This window comes from Eptatretus burgeri, chromosome 9 (assembly GCF_056783735.1).
Source record: "Eptatretus burgeri isolate ZD-2024b chromosome 9, Ebu_testis_v1, whole genome shotgun sequence".
Classification (NCBI taxonomy): Eukaryota; Metazoa; Chordata; class Myxini; order Myxiniformes; family Myxinidae; genus Eptatretus; species Eptatretus burgeri.
The window spans coordinates 105958870-105974388 of NC_140969.1; the positions used below are offsets into that span (position 1 = coordinate 105958870).

Consider the following 15519-nt stretch of genomic DNA (forward strand, 5'->3'; position numbering starts at 1 on the left):
GAAAAAACACTAAAGTTCTGTGTGGACAAACAAAAACAAAGACAAACAAACCAACCCATATGCAATACCCTCTCCTTCAGCAAGGGCACCAAAAGAATGAGGGAACAGAATGAAACAGTTGAACGTCATCATCGACTTGCACGGGATGCTGAGCAACAAAGACTTTGGAGGGTAATGCATGCTCAGCAAACATATGCAACAGCATCCGTAATGAATCGCATTAAGTATCTGATAACATTGTCCAAGAGCATAATTAGGGTCCTATAACCTCACCATATGTGTACTGTTTTGTGAAACATTTTACAAATGAATCAACAGGAAAAGTGGATGGATTTACACTTTGTTGCTCGAAAGTGAAGGTCCAATTACCACCACAATTTGCCGTACCTCCAGGAGCAGTTGGGGATGACTCGGAAGGGTGGGTACAGAGAGAGTAGGGTTCGGGACACAGAATTTTGAAAGAAACACAGAATTGAGGCATTCGGCCTTCTCACGAGCAAAGTAGGCTGTGGTACTATTTGAAGCGAGGGGATGGATGGAAGGGGATCATGCACCAAAGTCCGGGTTGACAAGGCGTCACCAAGTTTTAGAGGAGGGAGACAAGTTTGAAAGTTCATTCTTAAGATTGTGCAGATGTTGTTTTATGGATCTCCTGAAAGTGGACACACACATGGTTGTGGGCTTTGTGGAATGATCTGTGGTTGCCTCCGGTTGGATTTGTCTTCCAGGAAGAGAATACACGTTGTTTTGAAGCAAGAGTCTCAACACAAGAGTCGGAGTACCAAGAGTGGGAGGATTGGTAAGATAACTGAAGACGAGTTGGGATTAATCTGTGCATAAGAGAGAGCAGGTTTCGGTGGAAGAATTCCCAGGCTGAATTAATATCAGGGGAGGTAGAGGTAGGAGACCAATCCTGAAGTGTGATGACTGCTTGCAGTGTCAGACAGTTTGCCTGAGAGAACTGCCAGACTCACCCACGCTGAGGCTATTCTCTGATAATGGCCAGAGATGTTGACCTTTACAATCACATGATCAGATGAGCCAATTGGAGCAGATGGTGACCAAGATACATTGGCGGGCATGTTGGTCATCACCAAATACAGAAGGGAAGAAATTTCACGGATCGAGTCAGTCCCATGGAGTCACAAACGCCCTTTCCAGAAGTGCCTTGGCTGGTGAGAGAGGTACCAACACCCAATCAATTAGTATGGCGACAATTGAAGTCACCACATTTGAGGAAAATAGAGTTGGGATGAGTGATTCAAAGTTGGTCCATGACGAGGAGAGAGGGAGAGAGGGAGAGAGGGAGAGAGGGAGAGAGGGAGAGAGGGAGAGAGGGAGAGAGGGAGAGAGGGAGAGAGGGAGAGAGGGAGAGAGGGAGAGAGGGAGAGAGGGAGAGAGGGAGAGAGGGAGAGAGGGAGAGAGGGAGAGAGGGAGAGAGGGAGAGAGGGAGAGAGGGAGAGAGGGAGAGAGGGAGAGAGGGAGAGAGGGAGAGAGGGAGAGAGATCGATGAAGTCATCACATTTGGGAGGAAGATGATACAATACACAGATAAACATGAGGTGGGAATGGAGAGGAGGTCACAGCCAGAAGTACTCATGGGGTTTGGGAGGTGCAAGAGCAGTACATGGAGAGTGAGAAATGGAGGTTTTTATGTACATCACAACTCCGCCACCAGGATAGGGTTCAGTTCGATCAAACTGTGGGAGACAATGGCCAGGGAGAGACACCAATGAGTCAGGGATGTCCTGTGGGAGGAAGGATTCTGATAAACAGATGATGTCCGGTTTATCAGCTGTGGCGTTGATCGAGAGATCTGTTCGATTGGAATGGAGGCCTTGGATGTTTGAGGGCCATACAGTTATGGATGGGGGAGTGGAGTTGCTGATAGGATGCATGGATATGGAAAGGAGCAAGGAGAGGGTGTGGGGGAAGTCGGGATGAGTGTGGGGAGGGGCGAAGCCAGGAGGGGATTCAGCTCTAAGTGAAAGAGGAGGTTGGATGATCCAAGCATTTAGGAGTGAGGAGATATTGGGAAATAAGCCTTGACAAAGAGAAAAGGAAGAGTTTTTGGTGAAGAAGAAGAAGAAGAAAAACGAATGGCTTGTTCCTGATGCAGTAATAAACAGAGTAAGACATTTAAAGATACATTTTGGAAGCATTTTTTTTTTTTTAATGTTGTGAAGAGGTTTTTAGGAAGAGAAACATGATATTCAGTATGGGGATATTGTGAAGAACGGATAGGAAATGAGATTGGAGTTCGATTTCCCCCCCCCCCAGATCTTGTTGTTGGTTGTTGGGGTCTTTTGCGACTGTTTACTCCTGTTCTTTCTGAGCGAAGAAAAGAGGTATTTCGAATGAATTTTTGAGGAAGGAGGTGAAATGGATTGAACTGAGGGATCAGGAGAAACAACAAATGGAAAACAAGGAGCCAAAAGGAGACAAATTAAACGATACAACACAGCATGTTGTGCATAATTCTTGCCTGAAAAATGTTGTGCATAATCCCACTTGCATGTAAAATCGTCCATGACTCAGTGCCCAAAAATGGCAGGCATAATGAGGGCGAGAGGACTTTCTGTTCTTTCTTTGCTTTCCTACTCATGTAGTTGTGAAACGTATTATAAAAGGGCTGTCAGCCTTTCAAGCTATTGCATAATTTATCAGCTCTTCTGTACGATTAAGAACTGGTAAGTTGAACAAATGTTCATGTTCTCCTTCACTGTAAGAATAATCATACAGATAATAAACTGAATTGAATACAGTATATAACGAGAAGAGCACTCGGTAGAGCGCAACCCCCCACCGCATAATACCTGATCCAGAAGAACATATCAGGGCCAATAAATTTTTGCTATATATCGTTTTTGGCCCAATTTCTCAACAGTGAAGAATCACTTTAGAAATTAAAAAATTCTCATATCCAGATCTGGATTTGGATCTTCACCAAAACTGAATCCATTCGTCCTTGTCACTTGCCCAAACCTGTCCACCAAGATTCATGTGAATACGTCCACAACTTTTTGAGATGTCCTACACACAAACAAACAAACAGGCAGACAGGGGTGAAAACCTAACCTCCTTCCACCTCTGGTGGCAGAGGTAAAAATTGACATCAACAGATATAAATATTTTCAAGTGTTTGTGCGTTGGTTTGTTTGTGCGTTGATACATTTTTCTTTCACGGCCGAACTGTAACACCGAGAGGCCACCAATTTTGGGTGTAGGCAAGGTTTTAGGCTAAGCCCCCCCCCTACCCCCAACGCACACAAAATCCCTCCACCATCAAGGAAATTATGTGTATGCATCTTTGCGTAGTTCTGAAAACCATATACAAAGTCCATTCTGCCCATGCAAAAACAGCTGCCAGCGAGGCTACAGAAGGTTGTACTGTGGGGAAACCCAAACGATGCCCTTGAGCAGGCTCCGTGGCTAAGCTCCCTTCACGAGTCAGACCCTGCGGGGCTAGACACGCCTTTTATACCCTCGGACCCCAACCCCCCTGCTAGCGTATAAAATATGTTTAGATACGCAAATATTTACCATTGTGTTACAATTGCCGACAGTATTCAGTACAGTAACATGCTAGGAGCAATAGGCTGTATCATATAGCATACCATATAGCACAACTGCCATCCTGATGAGGGCAAATAAGCCTGAAATCCAGATAGGCAGCTCCATTTGTTTGGAGGTGACACATGGTTGTAGGACTTTATGTCAATTGGAGATCAGGCGAGTGCTCGTCACACTCCACATAGTCATGTGCCGCTTAACGACGGGGATACATTCTGAGAAATGAGTCATTAAGCGATTTCGTCTTTGTGTGAACATCATAGAGGGAACTTACACAAGCTGAGATGGTATAGCCTACTACACACCTAGGCTATATGATACAGCCTATTGCTCCTAGCATGTTACTGTACTGAATACTGTCGGCAATTGTAACACAATGGTAAGTATTTGCATATCTAAACACAGAAAAGGTAAAGTAAAAATACGGTATAAAAGTTTTTTTTTTTAATGGTACACCTGTATAGGGCACTTACCATGAATTGAGCTTGCAGTACTGGAAGTTGCTCTGGGTGAGTGAGTGAGTGAGGAGTGAATATGAAGGCCGAGGACATTACTGTACACTACTGTAGATTTTTTAAACACTACACTTAGGCTACACTAAATTTATAATAAAATATTTTTCTTTCTTCAATAATAAATTAACCTTGGCTTACTGTAACTTTTTTACTTTATATACGTAATTTTTTTTAAAAACTTTTTGATGAACGTTTAGGGGGCCATGATGAACAAAACAACACAAGATTAAATAAAGCACACGGAAAAATTATGCAATCAAGAGACACGGCAAGCACTAGGTGTATGAGGCTGCTGCGTAACACGGCATACTGTTTTACAGTAAACTTTCTTTTTTATAAGTAGAAAGAGTACACTCTAAAATAACGATAATAAGTACAGTATAATAAATACATAAACGAGTAACATAGATGTTTATCATTATCAAGTATTATGTACTATACATAATTGTATGTGCTATACTGTACTTTTGACTGGTAGCGCTACGACATCACGAGGCGAAAGGAATTTTTCAGCTCCATTATAATCTTATGGGACCGTCGTCGACCGAAACGTCATAATGCGGCACATGACTGTATTTTGATTACATATATCTATACCTATATTATACACACACACACACACACACACACACACACACACACACACACACACACACACACACACACACACACACACACACACACACACACACAATGGAATTTGAACCAGGATTCCAAACACGATGAGCCAACAGTTCAGATGGGATTGCAAATACCAACATTTGTACACAATTTTATGCTTCAAGCATGGATCGGCTCACTACACTCATCTTTGCACACGTCGTTGCAGAGATTGATATCACAGATTTGCCGTGTTGTCATGATTGACACCAATCGTAATACAAACATTTCTTTTGTTCAAATTTATTTGTAATATTGGTGATATTACATTCATTTGAAATTTATTTGTAATATAAAATGGTCCAAGTGGTCTCAATGGTCAAGTGTATAAGCTGTCTGATCTGTCTGAAGGATGTAATGGGTCCAAATGGTGTTAAGGTCTAAGGGGGCCAATGGCTCTTAGGGGTCTTTTTGGTCTTTTGGGACTTTTGGATCCTTGGGGTCTTTTGTGACTTTTGGGTATTTAGGGGTCTTCAACAGTCGAAGGGGTCTCAGCAGTCTAAAGCGTTGAAACGTACATTCCAATAGTACATAATTAATAGGTAAATAGACGTATATATGTGAATAAAGGGTGCAAACGATGTTCGAACGGAACATAATTAATAGAGATATAGTCACACAGCTTCACTGTGAAAGGAACATTCCAATCGTATGTAATTTATGGATGTTCGTGTCGTCTGCAACTAACGTTCAAACACGACGTGATTAATAGGCATACAGTCTTCACGGCCTCCCGGACGGCTTCATAGACCGTGCTTTTCGTTTTGTTGTACATAGATAACACGAAAAGATAGATGTACTTAAAGTTCAATGGCTTTGTATAAAAACAGAGAGAAATGGAATCAGCAAGGAAGGAAAAAAAAAAAAAAAACCTTCAATAAACAAAAGAGGTTTTCTTCAATGGTATGCAGCACAATGTTCTGGGGTAGCATCATTGGCTGAGGGCACGCCTATGCCGCCGATGGCCCTCTGTTGGTTAGGGCAGGAATGCGTAATTTGTTCATGGTGCCGATGATAGCTCACCGACTCTTCGCAAAGGGCATCGTGGGATATTTAGCATCCAACGACTAATGCCAGCAGACGGGACGCCCGTTTAACATCCAACCGAGGGATGGCACACACGTTGATGAATCACTGCCTGTGAAACACCGTTCAGCTATATATACAGTTTATAGCTGGGTTGGGATTCCAACCGAGGCTAGACTGCTTAAAGGAGAGTGTGCTTACCTCTCGGCCATCCTCTCAGCCCAACAAAAGAGGTAAACATTGTTCAAACAAAGAGGTGAAGAGGATGAAAACGTAGAAGCATAGAAAAAGGGACGATGTGAATATAGTGCAACGAGGAGATGTGATTTACCAATTTCGTTGCCACTGCCACTGTCCTGGATACTCCATAGTATGATGCGGCTTCCACCGGCAACAGCAACCATCTTGTCCTTGTCGCCGAGAGCAGCACCCACCACCTTTGCATTTAGAGCCACACGCTCAATGTCCCAGTCCAGATATGGGCTTGTGAACACCTGTTGCCAACCAGTTGACTCCTTCACTCTGCGGAAGTAAAACCTCAATGAGATCATTAAATTCCTGTCTGTATTTCCTAATGGTGAACAACACGCAAACTCTCAAAGTCAACAATTCTGTACTTTGATGTTTGTATGACTGCAGTTGGCCAGATAGAGAGAAAGTTAATCTAACAGCTCGATCTGTCTTCCCATCACAATGGTGGCTTTTGGGGAAGGGTTTGGGTGTGAAGCTTAAACATGGGCATAGTTTTCTCAGACGTTTCTCTTGATAAACACAAGGTGTTTGTGATGATGAAAACGTGCAAAAATTGGCTTCAATTGGGAAAGAATTTACAGTACATAAGAAAATTGGGAAATAATACAATGTGCCAAAGAATGGTGGTGGCAGAACCATCAAACTGGCTTTTTGAAAGTCTGTGTCCATGTAGAAATACACATGCTGATCTTATTACAAGAATCCAATGATTAAATTATTTGCTTTTTCTTCATCTTTGGACACACATTGTCTGTTAATGCTGCACATCTGTGTTGAATCCCAGAAAATCCAAACAAGTTTTAAAAAAATATTCTGAACTTGAAAAGCAATCTCAAGGTTTCCTTGCCTGTAGCAAACAACGAAGTGTGCGTAGGCAGTGACTATCCAGTTGTGGTGACCAGTGACAATCAGCACCCTCCGAGGGTCCACCACACAACCTGTGCGAGAAGTTCTGGGTTAGGGTCAGAGTACAACTTAAGGATGAATAGAACAGTCAAGGCTCGGGCTACCTTTAAGGCTAATGCTACAATTACCTAAAGTTACAAATTGATGCAGGAAGCGTGTCAGAGAGAAACCATATCAATTTTCAGGATTTTTTTCCCCAACTAATAAATAAATAAATAAATAAACACTGCCAAATAATTCACATAATCTATTTAGCAGTTTCGTACCATGATGGCAACATATTCAAACAAGAAGGGCACTCGGTAGAGCGCATACCTCCGCCATGATTCACGAGAACATATCTGGCCCATTACATTTTTGAAATACCGTGCTATATCGTTTTTGGTTCTATCTCTCAATGGTGAAGAATCACTATAAAAATTAAACAATTCTCATATCCGGATCCGGATTCGGATCTTCACCAAAATCGAATCAATTCATCCTTGCGACACACCCAACCTGTCCATCAAGCTTCATTCAAACAAAAAAAACAAACAGCTGCCAAAGCATGTGACCTATGACATCATAGGTGGAGAGTTTTTTTGTTCATCATGGAGAGGTGATCAGACCTGTAAAGTTTCACCTTGATCTGTTGAGCCATTTCGGAGAAGATGACTTTGAAGGCTTTTGTTGTTAAAAAAAAAAAGAAAAAAAAGAATATGGCTGCCAAACCACATGACCAATGACGTCATCATTCCCCCCTCACCCCAATATAATTTAGCCACAGAAGACCTTCAAAACTCATCTTACTGATCGGATAAAGCATTCGATGCATGCAATTATGACATCATAACAAAGCTATGGGGAGTACTTGACGTGTGTCAAGTTTAATTCTTTTTTTTTTCCATGGAGTGGTTTCAGACACACAGATGTCCAAAATTTTTCCTTTTTTCCAACATGGCTGCCACACCACATGACCGATGACGTCATACTTATTAAAACGTTCCACATGAGTAGTTGCACCGATGGTGAAACTTTTGTGTCAATCAGATAAGTGGTTTCAGAGCAAAGAGAAAATTTGCACGGACGTACTGTTGTGGCCAAAAACAGGCACCCTTGCACTTTTTTCAAATAATGCTCCATTTCTTCCAGAAAATTGTTGAAATTAAAAAATATTTTGGTATCCACAGATGTACTTCTTTGGTTTACAGTGGAACAAAACAAAAATAGCTGAAAAAATTACTAAATCTGAGCTTATTCCACACACAAATCCTAAAATTGGCCGGACAATATTATCGGCACCTTTTAGAAGATGTTAGAAATAGTTACATTTCAAGCAGGTGATTCACCTTTACTTTGGAAGTGAACTCACCTGTGGTGAGTTGCAGGTGCCTGCAATATAAAAATCACTCATTCAACCAGTTTCAGCAGAGAAAAGGAGTCATTCTGCTGTTTTGTGTCACTGTGTGTTCTGAAATGAACATGGAGAAAAGAAAAAAAACAGAGAATTGTCCGAGGAGGTCAGACACAAGATTGTAGCCAAGCATGGACAATCTCAAGGCGACAAGTCATCTCCAGAGATCTTGAAATTCCTGTGTCCACCGTACACAATGTTATCAGGAGGTTTAAGGCCCATGGCACTGCACCCAACCTCCCTGGACGTGGCCGCAAGAGAAAACTTGATCGAAGATTGTCGTGAAGGATTGTTCGAATGGTGGAGAAAGCAGCTCGATGAACTGCCAAACAGATTCAAGCTGACGTTCAGACACAAGGTAGGATAGTTTCAACTCACAGCATCTGTCGCCAACTCAATGAAAGGGGGTTCTATGATCGGAGACCCAGGAGGACACACAGACAGACAGACAGACAGACAGACAGACAGACAGACAGACAGACAGACAGACAGACAGACAGACAGACAGACAGACAGACAGACAGACAGACAGAGACAGAGACAGAGACAGAGACAGAGACAGAGACAGAGACAGAGACAGAGACAGAGACAGAGACAGAGACAGAGACAGAGACAGAGACAGAGACAGAGACAGAGACAGAGAGAGAGAGAGAGAGAGAGAGAGAGAGAGAGAGAGAGAGAGAGAGAGAGAGAGAGAGAGAGAGAGAGAGAGAGACACACAAGAAAGCCTGACTGCAGTTTGCCAAAACACCTGAACAAGCCAAATCCTTCTGGGAGAATGTCCTGTGGACAGACGAGACCAAATTAGAGCTTTTTGGTAAAGCACATCATCTCTCTGTTTACAGAAAACAAAACAAAGCCTTCAAAGAAAAGAACACCTTCCCTAGAGTCAAACATGGAGGAGGTTCAGTGATGTTTTGAGGTTACTGTGCTGCCTCTGACACTGGGTACCTTGAATGTGTGCATGGCATCATGAAATCAAGAGATTACCAAGGAGGCATTTTGGAGCACAATGTTCAACAGTGTCAGAAAGCTGGATCTCCGTCGAAGGTCATGGGTCTTGCAGCAGGACAATGACCCAAATGCACTTCAAAAAGCACCTAGGAATGGTTCAAGACAAAACACTGGAGTGTTCTGAAGTGACCAGCAATGAGTTCAGATCTAAAATCCCATTGAACACCTGTGGGGAGATCTGAAAACAGCAGTTGAGAGAATGCACCCTTCAAATCTGGGAGAACTTGAGCAGTTTGCACAAGAAGAGTGGGCCAAACTACCAGTAGAGAGATGTAGGAAGCTCATTCATGGCTATAGGAAGTGCTTGACCACTTATTTTGTCCAAAGGCCATGATACCAAATATCAAGTGAAGGGTGTTAATAATTTTGCCAATGCCATTTCTTTTTATTTTTTTCATTTAAAAGTATATATTATGGTCTGAATAAAAAACAAAGGTTCTCTAATATTAACAGTGAAATTAAGAATTGTGGCGACAAAATACTTTTGTCCATTTCAACTTATTTTTCGAGAAAATTGGGAGTTATTTGAAAAAAGTGCACAAGGATGAAAATATTTTTAGTCACGACTGTACGTACGTACATACGTATGTACGGATGGACAACCCAAAAACATCATGCCTCCAGCGACTTTGTCAGTGGAGGCATAAAAATTAGAGAGTGTATAGAACACACGACCCCACACAGTCAAGACCTCGAGAGAAACAAGGACATGGGCGAGGTCTGCGAGCAGCAAATTTGATGAGTCGAGATGACGTAAAATGCCATAATATTTTATTCAAGTACTGCGAAATGGAAGGTTGTTGAGAGTGCCAACACGGCAATCTGTGTTCTCATCTTCAAGTATATAATTCAATTGAAATAAAATAAAGATTTTTTTTTAAGGTTGTGGAAAACATTTTTTCAGAAGTTTACCGCCGTTGATGTCTTTGACATCACCTTATTTAACACGTTACATTAGTTCTTCACACCTATTGCTTGTGGCCGTTATGATGTCCTTGAAAACAGCAAGTTTCCTGTTTGGTTTTGTTTGACTGCCAGACAGGCAGACAGAGTAAAACTAGAACGGCGCTCTCTGACATCACGACGTCCACAGATATGCCTCCGCCCACATTATTACATCATGATACATACTTGTACCAAGTTTGATTTAAATCCCTTCAGCTGTTCTCAAATATCACATTTTTACCTGACTTGACCTTTGACCTTTCGACCCCAAAATCTAATCAGTTCATCATTACATCGTTTACAATACTTGTACCAAGTTTGGCTTGGATCCTTTGAGCCGTTCTTAAGTTATCGTGGTCATGAAAAACCGATCATGGATGCACGGACGGACAGCCGGACCGACAACCCGAAAACATGTCTCCGGCAACTTCATCGGCGAAAGCATAAAAATTATCTCACTTCTCTCTGTGCATGCATGATCCGGACCAATTCAGAGCCAAGTTAGTGCTAAACTGCAGATTTGTTTTCCAATTCATGTTCAAAATATAACATTCAACTTAAGTCGAGTTGTTCCTCGAACATAAACTGACGTTTGTGGACAGACAGACAAATTACACACATACCTCCGTGTGCAGCCTGTTGCTGCATCATTGGTTACGGACACGGCTGTGCCGCTGATGCAGTGCCCCCATTACCAATACACGACTTTGCATGTGCGGGGAAAAAAATAAAATGGAGAAATGATCTGTTGCAACCGTCAAGGATTTTGTTCGTATCATTATTCGGTGGTTCTCGCGTGTACGAGCGTCTTGGGCAGAGACCAACATTCCTATGGGAGCCTTTTCAAGATGAAATTTTCAATTGAAACAAAGCACTGCAATTTCCGGTCAATAAGTACAGTGCAGAGACACTGTGATTGCAAACGTTACCTTCTGTGTACATTTAAAACATTATGTTTGAGCGTTCCAATTCCATAAATGCCATCTTGCTCAAAGAAAGGGCGTCACTTGCACGGAAATGGATTTTCAGCCATTCTGCCAATCGTTATATTTTACTATACACTTTCAATCCGTCCTATATCTTCGGGTCAGAAGTTTGGTGTGTCCTTCACAAGTCTTTCGTGCTTGAATAATAATTACGCCTTGCACCGAGTGGAGAAATTACAGAGCGCCCTTTTTAAATTTTTTTTTTCTATCGGTGATTGCTGTCATCTGCCTCAATTTAGTAATTATTACAGTCAGTGAGAATGAAAATTGCATTTGTTGTGCAAATGGTTTCCAGCTTGTACTTTCAAGTTATTGCTGTTTGTGTATGGCAGTGCACATCAAAATGCTATCTGGTATAGTGCAGCCCCAATTTTGGCATGATTGTTAAATGCTTTCTGATTCTCACTTAACGATCATTTCCTTTCACCAAAACCCGCTGTTCAATGGATGCTCAAACAGAAGAAAAAAAAACAAAAAAAACTGAACTTTGTACGTCAATGCCAGCCAGATGCAAATGAATCATGACCACACTATACGTGGAAACTCCTTAATACCTTAACCTTTCCACTTTTCACACGAGTAGAGCAAACGTTTAGGTTTATGCTGTTCAAAAACCTAGTAACAGGCATTCACAACCATCCTTCACCAAGTTGTGGAACGTTGGCCAAGGCTCTTGTGCGAATGAGATGAGAAATGACTCTGCTGAAAGGTCCGGTAACACAAAGTTCAGGATAATATTTTAGTGCTCATTATCTTCTATGTTGTCTATTGTGCCACACAGCATACGATGGAGATTAGAGATGGTGCAAGCCGAATTTTCTCGAGCTTGAAGTGAGAAAATGACGCTTCCTGCTCGAGGTTTTCTGCACACGGTGGTGAAAATACGAGCTCTCCGTTTCAACATCACAAAGCTGAGTTTTCCGAACCGGATTCGTCGTGTTTTTATGTTGCTGTGTCTTGTCTAGGTGTTGATGTTGTATCCCGTGCAATATGTCATGTTGATTCGTTCGTCGTTTTTGCTACGAGTTTCATTTTCATTTCGTATTGTTCAACACCTGATAGAGCCTGTCCTCAGATAGAAAGTGTGAAAATTATTTGTCTCTGTGTTCCTCGTTTCGTTTCCTTCTTCCCGTGTATATTGCTTCTACCTCCTCAACCTGATCTTATTTCCTTTCCTCACTTCAAAAAAATCAAAAAGAAACAAAAACAAAACAAAAAACAAAAACACTCCACTTTTCACTCCATAACGATTCTCATTTCTACTTGAATTTCCTTCTTCCTCTGGTTCTATATTTTCCCCACCCTCCTCCCCCCTCTTTTCTCAATATATCCAAAAAGTGAATCTACATTAAATATAAATGTTCCTTCATCCTTTAAAGGTATTTACAATCAATTTGAAATGCATTTCAACCCTTGTATCTCCTTCAGAAAAGCTACACGCGTTTTCGTTCGACACCGCAAAGTACAGTGCCTTGAGAAAGTATTCACACCCCTCGACTTTTGTCACATTTTGTTGATTACAGCCTGAATTTAAAATGGATTAAATATAAATTTTTTTATCACCGATCTACACAAAATACCCCATTAATGACATGCTTTTAGTGAAAAGTGAAAACATGCTTTTAGAATTTTTTACAAATTAATTAAAGATGAAAAGCTGAAATAGCTTGCGTCAATAAGTATTCAACCCCATTGCTACGACACTCTAAATTGAGCTCAGGTGATCATCCTTGAGATGTCTCCACAATTTGATTGGAGTCCACCTGTGGCCAATTCAAATGATTGGACATGATAAATAAAGAAACACACCTTTCTATATCAGGTCCCACAGCTGACAGTGAATGTCAGAGCAGAAACTCAACCACGAAGTCCAAGGAACTGTTCGTAGAACCCGAGATAGAATTGTGAGGAAGCATAGATCTGGGGAAGGGTATAAAACAATTTCTAGTGATGGATGTTCCCAAGAGCATTCTCATTCTCGGCATTCTCTCTGCTCGTGAGAATGCTTAGCTCCATCATTAGGAAATGGAATGGAACTACCCAGACTCTACCTAGAGCTGGCCGCCCGACCAAAGTTACTGGGCAAGAAGGACCTGGTGAGGGAGGTGACCACAAACCCAATGACCACTCTGACAGAATTACACAGTTCCTTGGCTGAGATGGGAGAACCTTCTGGAACGTGAACAACCTCTGGAGCACTTCACAAATCTAGGCTTTATGGGAGAGTGGCCAGACAGAAGCCACTCCTAAGAAAAAGGCACATGGCAGCACACCTGGAGTTTGCAAAAAGGCACATGAAAGAATCACAGAGCATGAGGAAAAATATGCTGTGGTTTGATAAGATCAAAATTGAACTCTTTGGCCTGAATGGAAAGCACGACATCTGGCAGAAATTCGGCACAGGTCTTCAACGATCGACCACCATCCCTACTGTGAAGCATGGTGGTGCCAGCATCATGCTATGGGGATGCTTTTCAGCAACAGGGACTGCGAGACTTGTAAGGATAGAGGGAACAATGAAGAGCCAAATACAGGCAAATCCTTGAGGAGAACCTGCTTAAGAGTGCAAAAGACCTCAGACTGCGGCGAAGATTTATGTTCCAACAGGACAACGACCCCAAGCATACAGCCAAAGCAATACAAGAATGGATTCAGAACAAGAACATGAAAGTCCTTGAGTGTCCCAGCCAAAGCCCAGACTTGAATCCCATTGAGAATCTGTGGAAAGACTTAAAGATTGCTGTTTACCGACGCTCCCCATCCAACTTGACAGAGCTTGAGCAAATCTGCAAGGGTAGAATGGGAGAAAATCCCCAAATCCAGATGTGCAAAGCTGATACAGACATACCCAAGAAGACTCGAAGCTTTAATCGTTGCCAAAGATGCTTCGACAAAGTATTGACTCAGCAGGTTGAATACTTGTTGATGCAAGACATTTGAGATATTCATTTTTCATTGATTTGTAAAAATTACAAAAAACATATTTTCACTTTGTCATGATGGAGTATATTGTGAAGATTGGTGACAATTTTTTTTAATTTGATCCATTTTAAATTCAAGATGCAACAGCAAAATGTGACAAAAGTCAAGTGGTGTGGATACTTTTTGAAAGTACTGCGTGTCTCTTCTTCTTCACAATGATTATTTTTCAGAGGTGTTTGTCCGTTCAGCGCTTGATCCACCAACCATTCCTCCGTACGTACAGCACAGCATTTCTCCATGCGTTCAACAAGGGATCTTATCTCCCATCCCATGATCTTTGTCACCGTTTATCAAAGTTGGGAATCTGGAAACAGAATAAGCATACACCCCCGCCCAACCTGCTCAGAGCTTAATGCTTCCCCCCAGTCGCATTTCTGCATCCCTCCTCACCCCACCCTCTCAAACCTTCCCCCACACCCCACACAAACCTTCCCCCTCACCCACCTCCACCAAAGCCTGACATTGCCCGCCTCCGCAAAGCCCCTCCCCATTCTGCACCTGCCAATGCCTCCTCCCCGTCTCTAACTCTGTGAACCTCAAACACCCGAGGTCTCTGCTCTAACCTAAAATATCTCAATCCAATCCGCTACCGATAAACGAGACATCGTCATTTTAATATAATCCTTCGTCCCACAGGATGTCCCCAACTCCTTGGTGTCTCTCCCCAGTTAATATCTACTCCAATTTGAATTGCCTGAACCATTCCCCAGCAGCAGAGTTGCACTTTACCTCAATAACTAAATTTCTCACTGCCTGTGTATTTATCTTACACCTCTCATTCCCCAGGAATAGCTCTGGCTACGAATTCGCCTCCACTCACACACCTCTTGTTCACCTGTGTGTTGTACCCTCCTAACAGGGACGACTCCATCTACATCTCTGAGACATGGACAAACTTTTAACCACTCATCCCAACTCTCTCTTCCTCATATGCGGCAATTTCAATTGTCACCATGCAAGCTGGCTGGGTGTTGGTACCTCTGTCTCCAGCCATGGCACAGCAAAGGACTTCTGTGACTCCAAGGGAGTGGCACAATCTGTGAACTTTCCAACCCAGATTTCTCTCAATGGCAAATCCGACCTTTTGGACTTGGTGATGATTAACTTTCCCACGAATATCTCCTGCTCCAATTGGTTCATCTGATCATATGCTTGTGAAAGTCAACCTCTATCTGGCTATTCCCAGAGAGCTGCCTCAACACCAGCAAGACTGGCATTTTCCTCAGGCAGATTGGCAGGAACTGCAAGTAGCCATCTCTCTTCATGA

General features: G+C 42.3%; 1 protein-coding gene across 13 annotated transcripts in view; it reads right to left on the minus strand.

Moving 5' to 3' along the window:
• Positions 1 to 15519, minus strand: part of LOC147020852 (BTB/POZ domain-containing protein KCTD3-like) — a 97156-nt gene that overhangs the window by 35821 nt on the left and 45816 nt on the right. For all 13 annotated transcript variants that reach the window (XM_085896551.1, XM_085896543.1, XM_085896547.1 and 10 more), the window contains 2 exons: positions 6874 to 6964; positions 6106 to 6296 (listed from right to left, as the gene is read on the minus strand). In XM_085896551.1, the coding sequence (XP_085752677.1) occupies positions 6106 to 6296; positions 6874 to 6964 (282 nt within the window). The remainder of the gene's footprint in view (positions 1 to 6105; positions 6297 to 6873; positions 6965 to 15519) is intronic.